Here is a 12,275-nt window from a genome sequence, read left to right as displayed (position 1 = left end):
TTGGCTGCTGAACTAGGTTGACGAACTGAATTTATTCTGACATGAATTGTTTGTGTTTATGATTAGTAACATGATTATCAATATCCAAGTGATCATCAATCCAGCTAAAGTATGTTAAAAGCGATGTACTCATAACTGAAAACTGGATGGTGAAGGTGCCGAAGTTTGATGGAGAAATTGGTCAAGGGTGGTGAAAGTATTATTATGCAACTCACTAGTGAGCTCTAAAGCGCTCTTGTATCAATTAACATTATTTCACACATGCAATGTTGAGTAAACTTCGTGAAGTCTAAATTTTGTAAACACTGACCTAACTTTAGAATATCTACACCTTAACGTACTTGAATTAACTAGCTAGATGACTTAGTCATGAGAAAAGTTGTTGGAAATAGCTAGTTTTTTTTTCAATGACAAAAAAAAAGCCCGCTATGGCAACCTATACTAAGAAAGTCAAAGTTAAAAGCAATTATAGCCGAAAGAGGAAGATACTGGTTCCAACTTCGTAATGTAGTTGAGTGGCCATATCTGCAACCGCTTTAATTAAAAAAAATAGTTTATCTAAATATGCGTGAAGTGAATTGAAAGGATTTGTGATGCAAGGAAGGAAATAACTAGTTCATCTTATAATCCTACAGTATATACTCTTATTCCTTCAATCAATACAATAATCATATGTAGTCTAATGAGTAATGACTCTAATTTACTTCTAATGTGATTGTTTTTCTTACTAATATCAAAATCGGTTGTTTTCAATTACTCAAAGCCAAATCTCCAAGCTTCTTAAGATTTAAGAACCTCAAGTTCTCATCCCATAATGATTTGTCTACTAAACTACTATGTTACATACACTCGCCAAATTACTATAGTTTGGTACCATATCGAAAACCCGTTAAAGTTCAAACCCGACCCGCAGTGGCTGGGTTGACAACCAGGGAAGGTCCGTACGTGTGAGTGTGACTTGGAGTAAACGAAGTATGTATTCAACTCATCATATGATTGGCAGTTCGGCTTAGCGAAGCCTTAAACGCACGTGTGTTTGACTCCCCCAAAAATTAACCTAAGAAGCTTCTGAAAAGTGAAAACACTGTCTTCCCCTAATCTCTCTCTCTCTCTCTCTCTTCCTTGCTCTCAAAGCAAGTCAATGCCCAAGTGATCCAAGAACTATGCTCCTGCAGTGAAATTGTGTTTCACAGTATCAAATTTCAGGTTGGTTTTTTCTTTACTCGTCTGGGTTTTTGTTACATGTTCGTTTCAGTGTCAGAAAAGTAATTCAGTTTAGATTCATTGTTCTTGGTCAAATTATGAACTGGGTCTGGAATTGAACTCGAATTTGTTTACTTGGAAGTCTTTAAAGCTTGAATTCTGTATGGGTTTGTTGTTTATTCTGTACTCTGTAATTGGGTTGATTGAAAACTGTGTGTATTGCCAATCGTGGTTCTGCTCTCAATTTTGTGTTTGATTGGTAGAATTAAGTGTTCTGGAAGTTGAATGAACTTGAAAGGTTTTCTTTTTATCTTAAGGAGTATCTGGGTTTTGTATCATTGGTTTAAATTTTCAGTATTTAACTACCGTTCACTGCTGACAAAATCAGACGAACTTGGATTTGGGATGGATGATTCTTATTGCCCGGGATTTTTTTGGTGTTTAGCTCACAATTCTATTACTCTAATTCACACTGATGCTTGAAGAATTCGTTTTTGATTGAGATACCTGGTTTGATGTGAAAATTAATGGCCAGATTTGAGTTTTAGCTAAATCCTGTAGTAGGAATTTGTGTATATTCTTGTATGGTCTTGCATAACTTAATGAGTACTGTGAATTTTTATCTTAAATTCACTGCCAAGTGTAAAGGTACAATTTTTTTAATTGGGGAAGAATGCGTGGTTGTATTGAATTTCTTTTCTATAGATTTTGATTTGTTCAGTGAATTTTGATTTTGATGATAGTGAGGATTTGACACCAGAATGCCAGCAAGTAGGCAATATTCCCGGGTAGACACTTCAGAACTGAAAGATCATATTGAGAGGAGGGTGGGGGGCCCAAAAGCAGAAAAATATTTCAATCTTCTCACAAGATACTTGAGTCTCAAGATTCACAAACTCGATTTTGACAGGCTCTGCATTGAAACAATAGGAAAAGAAAATGTCTGTCTTCATAATCATCTCATCCGTTCCATACTCAGAAATGCAAGCCTCTCGAAGACTCCCCCATCGAGAAAAAATACCTTTGCAGGTTCTCTTAGTGTAAAAGTGGCAAATGGATATCAAAAAAGTAGTCTTCAGTTGTTGTGTGGAGACTTCCCAAAATCGCCTAAAAAAGAAAGGACTCCAAATCTCCGTGATCGGAGGGCAAGGAATCGCTTGACCTGTTCTGAGACTCCTACTGCGAAAATTCAAGTACAAGAAAGGGCAACTGAGGTGCTTTCTTTGGGTGGCAGGCCCCCAGGCTCTGATGAAGATGGGGAAGAGGTTGATCAGGCTGCTGAATGTCCAAGCAGTCACTGTACCCGACCTCTCTGTGCTCCTCTTGGAATCCCAAGAAATGCTGGAAAAACAAAAAAACTTTTGATAAAAGGATCAGCACCTGCTGTTTACAACGAGACTTGTCTGGACAGCGGTGAATTACCAGATACTAGTTATTTAAGGAAGAGGTTGAAGCAAAAGTTGGAGATGGAGGGTATGGAAATGTCCGAGGATTGTGCCAACTTGTTGAATATTGGCCTTGATGTTTTCTTGAAGAGACTAATAAAGCCCTGTTTGGAATTAACTGATTCAAGGTGTACGGACAAACACACAGATAGAAAACATAGCCATGACATGAGAAACGTACAAAGACCAAGCAGGCCTTATTCAGCATCTGTACTAGATTTTCGAGCTGCACTGGATTTGAACCCTCAAATACTTGGAGAAGATTGGCCAACAAAACTTGAGAAGGTTTGCTTGCATGCATAGAAGACATAACTGAAGCACTACTACATGTTTTAACTCAAACCATAAGTTTTGCCTATTTTGTTGAAAATATTCGAGTACTGATCCTGAAATTGTTGTTCTGGTAACCACCACCACAGTACATAATTAGAGATGGAAATTTGGGGTTGAAGGCGTTAGATTGTACAAAAGAAACTTTAGAGCTGATTATATCTTGACAATGCAAGTCATTTTTTTTGGAGGGGGTCAATGTAAGGCTTAAAAATATTGGTCACTTGAATGTTGTAACAAATAGTTCATTAGCAGTCCTTTGACAGAAATGTAATAGTTGAGTTTCTTGTTACATTTGATTCTGGGTTTCTTTAATATAAGACAGCATTCTACTCTCTTGAATACACACAGATACCATTCTATTTGTTTGGTGTTTGAATTCTATGATGGTTGCTGCAGCATACCTGCATAATTTATCAGTCGATTCAACTGGTTTTGCCAAGTAGTGCAAGGTAAAATCTCAGAATCGTATGCATTTTGTTTTATACCGAAAATGGTCATAATGATCATTATGTGTGATTGGAAATGTGGCCGAGAGGGAGACATGAGATGATATGTGCTTCAGCAATATGGCTTTTTTTTTTGAATAAATTTGAATTGGGAACTTTGCCAAGTTAAATATTATTAGTTCAGTAAGATTTTGGTTCAATATCAACACCCTGTAAACATTCCATCTCATATTGGGGACATGATCCCGTCATCTGATTAGTATGAAGATTAGCAAAAATAATAAGTAATAAAACCTTTTTGTGCACTCTAATCACCTGATTAAGTTTTGCAAAACAAAACAATTCCTGAATGGATGAGATGATGATTTTTGACTGCCAAAGTGTTCGGTCTATGTAAAGCTGTAAGTGGGCAAGTGGCTGCATACACATCACCTCATTCAAAACCGTGCAAGTCTTGGAAGAAACTCAGAACTAGAAGGCATCTTTTTTATTTTTTCCCTTGTTTTCACAACTATAAGCATCTTGAATAATCAAACCTTGCGTGTCATTGACTAGGATTTGGGGTCTACAAGATTAAGATTATAAACCACGACTTCTGAAAAGCAACGCATTACTAAGACATATTCAAACTGGAAGTTATTGGAGTTTTATGCCTAAACAAAAAGAACAAGGCTTAAACTTATCCAACATCTTTGAGCAAGTGATAGGGAAACCTTATATAAAGTCAAGACTCAAGACCAACCATTGATGGGGAAACTCGTAAAACAGACAAAGAAAGCCTAGTGTAATATATCATACATTAGGCATATTCAAACTCAAATCCAATTTTGCTTTCAAAGTGTGGCCACTCAAGATTTTATCACTTTGAACTCTTAATTATTCAATATACACTTCCCCACCTCCATAATTTGGATTATTGAGATTACAAAACCTCATTGTATGAGTTAAATCTCCTATTTTTCACTTCATTTTCCGGGTGAACACTCTCTTCCACCTTTCTGTCAGTTAAAAACAGAACAATCACGTCGGATATTACCATTGTTGCCGGTCTTGACTCCAACCCGGCCTAACTTTGTCATGGCAGTAATAAAGGCTTGTTGGAAAGCTGCATTATTTGAGGCCCAAGTATTGACTGTCGGCCGGGTCCTAGTGTCGGTGAAAAGGACCTGATCGGAGGTGAACAAGCCTTTGCCTTGCTGAAGGTTCTTGTAGTACATATTATCAAATGTTCTGGGCGTGTTTGGGTCCATGTTGACGGCTATTCTAGGGTCGACGTTCTTCGGACACTGCTGTTGCAAATCTGCAGCGTAGGTTTTGTTCATCGTTGGGTCCACGGGGTTTCCGATCCGGCTAGCAAACTTGCTGCAGTGAGAGAATCCAACAGTGTGTGCCGCTGCAAAACACATTGAACTTGTTTCGTCGGACTACTAGTTTTGTGCACAAAGAATAGTAATTGTGTGTGTCACATACATTACGAAGAATATATATACTACTAGATCATATATTATGAGTCGGCCAAACATAAACATATATCATTTTCAGAACAATTCCTATAGTGTTAGTGTGTAGGACTAGTGAAAATCACTATTGTTCTTTGGCTACAAAGTTGTAAAAACTAAAAACCAAAAGTTCAAAAGCCATCACAAACGCAATCAGTGTACGTACGATAGATGTGTCAAAACAAATTTCAATTATGCTATGTGTCCCAATCACGAGATTAAAGGGTGTTATTTTCAGTTGGGACACTCGTATTTTTAATTAGCTATTATCTTACACCCAGAACAACCTTCACATCATAAATTTCCCCAGAAATGGAGAATGAATTGATGTACCTGAAAGAGCAACCATGTCTGCCTGAGTTAACCCATTTGCACTGAACATGGAATTGAGCTGGTTCACATTAAAGGTTGGCTGGGGCAGCTTCCCATTTACGCTTGAAGACGTTGAGCTCAGTCCATCTAATCTTCCCAATTCAACTTGATATGAAGGCCCCCCAGACTGCATGGTATTAATATTGTAATTACTAATTAGCACAATCCAATGCTACCTCGAAGCTTAAATTCGTCGAGAATGAGTAAGTTAGAAGTTATGTTTCCATGCCACAGCCTAAAATGATAAAAATGGAAAAATGGGAACTTAGACAAGTGGAACACATGCAAGATGGGATGATCGGAAGCTTGGCAAATACTATAGAAATGTTGGATTGAACACAAACCTAGATTTTTCAAACAATTAATGAGTTGAGCGTTTATAATTAGAAGAAGCCAAAAAAGTATTACCAGAACAATGGCGTCTCTGGTGGCTAAAGCAAGTATATCAGCACAAGAGACTTTGTTTTTGCACTGTGCAACTGCATCAACGGCTGCTTTTGCTTTGATCACAGTATCGAACCCATCTCCGGCCAATGACAGATTATCAGGGTGGTCTTTCTCTGCTGTGTTGCTTCCTGTTGAAGCAATTATAACGGAAGCATCACAACCCTGTTCAACAAAGTTCAGATTTTCATTGGATCCTTAAAAAAAAGAGCCGGTCAGATCTGAGTTTTGACATAATTTCGAGGTACCTGGACAAAGCAATCGTGGAAGAAGAGACGGATTGTGGCGGGAACCGTCACAAAAGTTTGTTGGAACTTCTTAGTGACAGCATTTTTGACGATGGATTCGACATTGGGGCAGATATTGGCGTAGAAGTTCGTTTTCAATTGTGCTGATGAAGGAGTAGAAAACATACACAGAGAAAGGCAAAGTGACCAAACTAGAACAAGACTGATCCGATCCATTTGAGCAGAAATGGATTCTCAAACACACAGGTAGAGGAAGAGAAAGTTGCAGAGAGTTTTTATACGACTGAGTTTGATTGGCGGGCTTGACATGGAAACTAATATATAAAGAAGTAGGTAATGGAGCTACATGACTGTGTGCCAGTTGGTCTAGAATTTTTTTGTGGACGAAGCATATGTAGTGTTTGAAAGAGACTGTGGATTTGGTTACGTGAGATTGTCACAATGCCGCCCTCGTCTTCTTGTTACTGCTCTGCAACACTTTGTCGAATTCTTTCTTCCTTGTTGTGCTAAAAATGTGAAAAACTAGAGAACGTGGTCCAAAGAGAGAAAGGAACTCTATATAAAGAATTAAAGATGGAGGAGAAGTTTAGAACGTAGTATCCACGTTAAGGTTCTCGTGTGCTTCGTTTGGTTTACCAGCACTCATAAAGGTGTACAGTATAACTGGACCAACTACTTGACAGAGATTTTGGATAATTGAAAACATAATGATGTTATGATTGATAATGGTTTTTGGAGTTTTTAGGGCAATAATTATAAGATGAGGTTTCGTGCATTACTTTAAGAGTTTAAGAAGTCTTCTTTTCTTCATACTCGGTAGAAATTTCATAGATAGTGATAATGAGATTTTGGAGGGTAGATTTGTCAACCAACCAAGATGGACCATGCTGGATATCTCGCCTAGCTAGTCACAATTTGCTGATAATTTTCAATTTAGGAAATGGATAACAAAATAGTTTGTGCAATTATAACTACGATTAAAGAACGATGAAACCTTAACAACCTTTTTTTTTTAGACAAACGTACTGTGTTTTATAAAATTTTCTATGACGTGAAAATTCTTTATATACTCATCTATTGTGACAAATTAACAGACAAGAGATCATGAGCAAAAACTTAAAGCTAACATGCGGTATAAAACTATTCTTTAATAATAAACTCAATTATTCCAAAACTTGCCTATTCTACGACTTATACAAATATAATAATAGGCAACAAGCTAACTAAACTAAAGTATTGGGTTTAGACCTATATCCAAAACTCAAACCCTAAGCAAGGATTGTAGCTTAGCGGTCTTCAACCCTAGCCGTACCTAACCATCACCCATCGCCAACCAATGAGGCAAACTAGCATTGGCTGTGATTCTTCTGCTTTGTTTGAATCGGTTACCGTCATACCTTAACAGATCTGGATGCGGCTTCAGAGGTAAATTGTTGTCAAGAAGTGTGGAGGTATTCTTCAATATGATCTCACCACCACCACCACCATTGAGCAACCCAATATCATCCTTCATGATAGCATGGCGAATCCTCTTTGGATGAACTTGAGTAAGAGAAAAGTTTGGGTCAAAAGAAGGGATGAGGAATTGGCTGGAAAAAAAGAGAGATGGTGATTGCAAATAGTTTGATTTATAATATTGATTATGTAGAAGGAGAGATAGAAGGAGCATTAGATAGTCAAATAGGAAGAAACTATAGTTTCTCGTAGTAGGGAGGCATTGCGACCTTCCCAAAATCAATTAGTTAAAACCATACTGTGACAACCTAAATTATAAATCATTGTGATTTTAGACTATTAGATTTGATTGGAGTACTATAACTGTAACTATAATTTGGAATGTTATGGATTTGCCTCCTTACTACTAGTCAAAAGATAAGTTGTTAGGCGCGCAAGATGTCTGGTAAAACTAAGATCACTGGGATTCACTGCAAAGAAACTACGACATTGCACCATACTAAGTGTTCATGCATTAAAAAAATGTTGTTAGAGAACGTATAATTTCACCACTAATTTAGGGCCACCACTATAATTCTACTTGTGGCCTATGTATCTAGGCCTAATTGATGAATATTAAACTGTGTATGACAAGAGGTCAAGAACTAAGGAGAGTTGAACTTAGGAATAGTAAGGATTATAGTTGGTGTTCTCTTCCCATTTGATTATTGGACTTTGCTGGATTATTTCCTTGAGATATAATCATCTATAGGAAGGAAGATCTGATGAGATGGTCTATTAAAGTTGATAATATGGGATCACCATGTTGATTAGGCTATCGTACGTAACTTCTATCCATAATTAATCACTAATATGTATCTATCAAGCACGTTAATTTGGTGTACGTTAAGTAGTACGTTGCCATATTTCTGTCTGATTTAGGGTGGGGTTACTTATGGATTGGAGTATTTAAACCAAGACCAGCGCACTGATCGACCATGCCACTCCCACTTTGAAATTACAAGAATAGATACAGCGCATCTGCGCATGTGAACTGATTTTTGTCTTTTTGGATGACTACATGGAAAATATATAACAACGTGACTGAATCATATAGTACGTACGTACATTCAGAACGGAATAGTATAACAGCAAGCTTATATGCTATTCTTTGAACTTGATAAACCTGACGAAATTGGGACCGAAATTATGCTATTCTTGTTCTTAATCTTTGCTGGACGGACTATAGGATGTTAACAATTATTAGCTATAAGTTGAGGAAATTGATAATGAATAGAGTATTATGTACTGAATATAAGTTGACAATTATTAGCTATAAGTTGAGGAAATATAAGCATGCATGATTGTTGATCTTGACCAAAGGCGGAATGAAGTAAAAGGCTCAAAGGGCTCAAGCCTGCACGAGATTTTTTATTTTGCCTAAAAAGTCATCAGGTATATATGGTAAAACTATATATAAAAAAATAAGTATCATTCTACATTTTTTCGAAACCGCACGCAGTAGTGGGAGCAACGCTACTTCATATCTCGTTCTTCCCTAATTCGATGGACTTCAGACTTCAGATCCCATCTTTAACACCCATTCAATTTTTCTTATTTATATTTCAATCTCGAGTTGGGGTTCTATTATATTCGAATTGGGGGTTTTCTTTTATTCTGGATTTGTTCGAATTTGGATTAGACTACTGGAGTTATTGTGGATTTTTGGTGTTTAAGAATATATAGACTGCATCTCTATTGTAGCTTGGTTGACTTGATTACTTTAAGAATATATAGACTGCATCTCTATTGTACCTTAATCTGGTGCTCTCCAATTTGAATATAAAATTGATAATTCTTGGTCTTGTATTATAAACCTGATTGAGTTTCGCTTGCAATTAATCATGAATATTGCTTGTGCCTTCAATTGAGTTGTTGGAAGATCAGAGATTGTCCTAATTGTTGCCATGAATTGCTTGTAATTGAGCTATATTACAGCCTTAAATTGCTTGCAATTCGGTCAAATGTTTTGATAGAATTATATTTTTGTTCACTTTGGCATAAATTGATAAGTGAATTGGTAAAAATGGTAAATTAATTTGTATGAATTGGTATGATACCAATATAGCATGAATTAACCAACCAATTATTTTGGATGTTCTGTTTTTAAGTCTCTTACGTATACTAGTTTTCTTGTCATCTTTATAGTTTGTACTCTTTCATTTGTGGCCGATGAATATTTCAGATAAAAAAAGCCTGATAAGGTTCGGATTTTGGATTTGCCACTGATCTTGACTCTTGACTCGATTATATGAGAGGTGTGCAGCTTCGAACGTGCTTCTACTCAGTAACCCTAGCTCAGAATTTTGGAATCAAAATCTGCAGCCTCTGGTCATTATGACATGCTCGATCAAGTTGGTTCGGATATATATTGAGACATACTCGGTATATAGCTCAGTATATATTGACATGTTCGAAACTTGTGATAGGTAATTAAATCTGGTAAGTTCTGCTGAAGGCCTACTCTCCGAGAGCCCAAACTAAAAATGATGACGTGTCGTTATATGATTGGTCAATTTTAAAAAGGGTGGAGACGGAGTTAACTGCTTCGGAGTTAACTTTCTCGTTGACCACCCACACGTGAGGATTCATCCAACTGTAGATGAACTCGTTAGGGAAAGCTCTGTAGTTGTACTGGTCGACCTCGGTGTCGAGCTTCTTCATCCACCCGACTCTGATGAAGAAGTTGGTGAAGTCCTGGTTGACCTTGTCAAAGAATATCCTCTTCTGGACGGAGTAGCCGAACCTGTTGTTGTTGTGCTGTCGCCAGAGGTCGTCGATGGCTATCATGTCGGCTTCCGGGATGAACTGGACCTCGGAGAAGAAGACGTAGCCTCGCTTCTGGGCTGCCTCGCCGGCCAGGACGATGAGGAGGCGGCGAGTCTCTTCGTCGGCTTCGCGGAAGTTCTGGGCGGCGAGGTGCTGCTGTAGTTGGGCGAAGGTGTCGGATTTGGAAGAAGAAGAAGAAGAAGGACGGGAAAACGAGGTAGTGGGAGAGACTGAAAACGTTTTGGTGGAAGAGATGACGAAAGAGTGAAGGTGGCGGTGGGAAGAGAGAGGGGCGGAGGTTGAGGGTTTAAGGAAGAAAGTGGCGGCGGTGGAAGGAGGAGGAGGAATGTCATGAGTGGTAGAGTGGTGGTGGTTGAGACGACCAAGGTTGTGGAAAGTGTTGGTGGCCGCCATAGAAATAGCTAAGTTAATCTAGAGAAATGGAGATGGTGTGTGAGTGAGTTAAGGAGAAGAAGCAGAGGAAGGGGGAGGAGTCGGGTAATGATGATGATGATATGGGCAGAGAGAGTTGATATTAGCTGATGATGATGATGATAGAAACTGTTCACACGAACAAACGATGTCTGTGAACTAACGGCGAGGCGCTCGGAGAGTGGGCCTTTAACAGACGTTGCCATTAAATCTCATGTTAATAACTTAATATGCTCGAAAAGTGTACTAATAATGCAAAACTCTAGTACGAAGCTAAATTCAATCCTAATGATAACAGGAAAAGCAGCCCATGAAAAGGGCTCGATGCCTCGATGGTTGACACGCGACATGAAACATATGAATTTCTCTTTTTTGGTTTTGCAAGATTCTAGCCAACTGTTTTACTTGATTTTTTTTTGATTAATAAAAACTGGGGTTTTGTCTACAAAATGGTCGCTGGGATAGGGAGATTATATTCATATCTCCATAATTATAACATTTAAACTGTAGGAAATATAGAATTGGCCTACCCATCTTATTGCATAATCCCTTTATATAGGGAGAGTATTACAATGGTAATTATACCGTACATTATGATGACAATAATGATTAAACGTTACACGATAACTATTGAATGCTGATAATTTAATCACTTCTTGTATGTTACATTGACGAAGACACATAATATGTTTTTCCTTTAACACTTCCCCTTGTGCCGTGTCAACAATAATATGGTTTATAAGGTGTTGTCTCATTAAAAACTTTGCCAAGTAACAAAAACTCAGTGGGAGAAATAAAACCTTGGTGGAAATGAAAAAAGAGCACAACGCACCTATTAGAATTGAGAATAACATATATGTGCTAGACTCCCCTTATGTCTGTATCTCCCTCTCATTTTTACATTAATTACGAGAACTTTGATAACTTTTATATATTTATGTGTTTCATGTGGTATGTATTTCTTTACGCCAAATATGCAACGACGTGAATATTGTTCATTTTCATCATGTTGTTTTCTCTTTTCTTTATAGGGACTATAAACCTAAACCTTTAGGTATTGTTATTGCGTGGGCGCTGAGCTATACAACGAATGAGAGGTCGAGTCTTATATATTTTGTTAAGTGCAGTAATGCGTTTTTGTACTTGTATAAAGAATCTCATTTCCCAACACTTATTCGTCATCTTCTATTTAGATGAAACATATCTATCTATAAAGACTTCAACTGATCATGAGAATTATAGATACCTCACTTTTAGCCTGTAGAGTGCCTAAGCCAATTGATGATTAATCATCAACATTACAATCCTTGAGATCCATATTGAGACTGTGTCTTTCCAAAGATCTTTTTTTCATTCTCGACTTCGGATTTATAATACATATCGACATCTCTTTAGTTCATTAAAAGTCTATATAAATCCATTGAACTCGCAATGACACAATTCATCTGATCCCTATTCCAAATTAAGTTTTTACTCTGTGAATGTTTCAATTTCTTTTGTAGTGCTTCATGGTTTAGAGCCACTTCTTGGGTGGATGAAGTTGGTTCTAGGACTTCATGTATATATCTTAATTTCGATCCCTATATTATT

General features: G+C 37.5%; 4 protein-coding genes across 4 annotated transcripts in view; 1 reads left to right on the top strand and 3 right to left on the bottom strand.

Annotated features, from left to right (window-relative positions):
• Nucleotides 1–9,694, bottom strand: part of LOC126805043 (peptidyl-prolyl cis-trans isomerase CYP65) — a 309,510-nt gene extending 299,816 nt beyond the window's left edge. The window contains exon 1 of the mRNA XM_050532135.1: nucleotides 9,690–9,694. The gene's annotated coding sequence lies outside the window, so the exon portion shown is untranslated. The remainder of the gene's footprint in view (nucleotides 1–9,689) is intronic.
• Nucleotides 1,101–3,314, top strand: LOC126805056 (uncharacterized). The gene is made up of 2 exons (XM_050532150.1): nucleotides 1,101–1,206; nucleotides 1,947–3,314. Exon 2 carries the CDS (start codon nucleotides 1,965–1,967, stop codon nucleotides 2,949–2,951), a length of 987 nt encoding a protein of 328 aa, XP_050388107.1. The 5' UTR covers nucleotides 1,101–1,206; nucleotides 1,947–1,964; the 3' UTR covers nucleotides 2,952–3,314.
• Nucleotides 4,208–6,507, bottom strand: LOC126805057 (peroxidase 73). Its single transcript, XM_050532151.1, has 4 exons — nucleotides 5,991–6,507; nucleotides 5,707–5,907; nucleotides 5,260–5,425; nucleotides 4,208–4,820 (listed from the first exon to the last, which is right to left on the bottom strand). Exons 1-4 carry the CDS (start codon nucleotides 6,204–6,206, stop codon nucleotides 4,429–4,431), a joined length of 975 nt encoding a protein of 324 aa, XP_050388108.1. The 5' UTR covers nucleotides 6,207–6,507; the 3' UTR covers nucleotides 4,208–4,428.
• Nucleotides 9,695–9,944: 250 nt separating the features above from the next.
• Nucleotides 9,945–10,746, bottom strand: LOC126801262 (tetrapyrrole-binding protein, chloroplastic-like). Its single transcript, XM_050528770.1, has one exon. It carries the CDS (start codon nucleotides 10,665–10,667, stop codon nucleotides 9,945–9,947), a length of 723 nt encoding a protein of 240 aa, XP_050384727.1. The 5' UTR covers nucleotides 10,668–10,746.
• Nucleotides 10,747–12,275: the final 1,529 nt, after the last annotated feature.

Source organism: Argentina anserina, chromosome 1, assembly GCF_933775445.1.
Source record: "Argentina anserina chromosome 1, drPotAnse1.1, whole genome shotgun sequence".
Lineage (NCBI taxonomy): Eukaryota > Viridiplantae > Streptophyta > Magnoliopsida > Rosales > Rosaceae > Argentina > Argentina anserina.
This window is presented reverse-complemented; position numbering and strand designations above follow the sequence as displayed.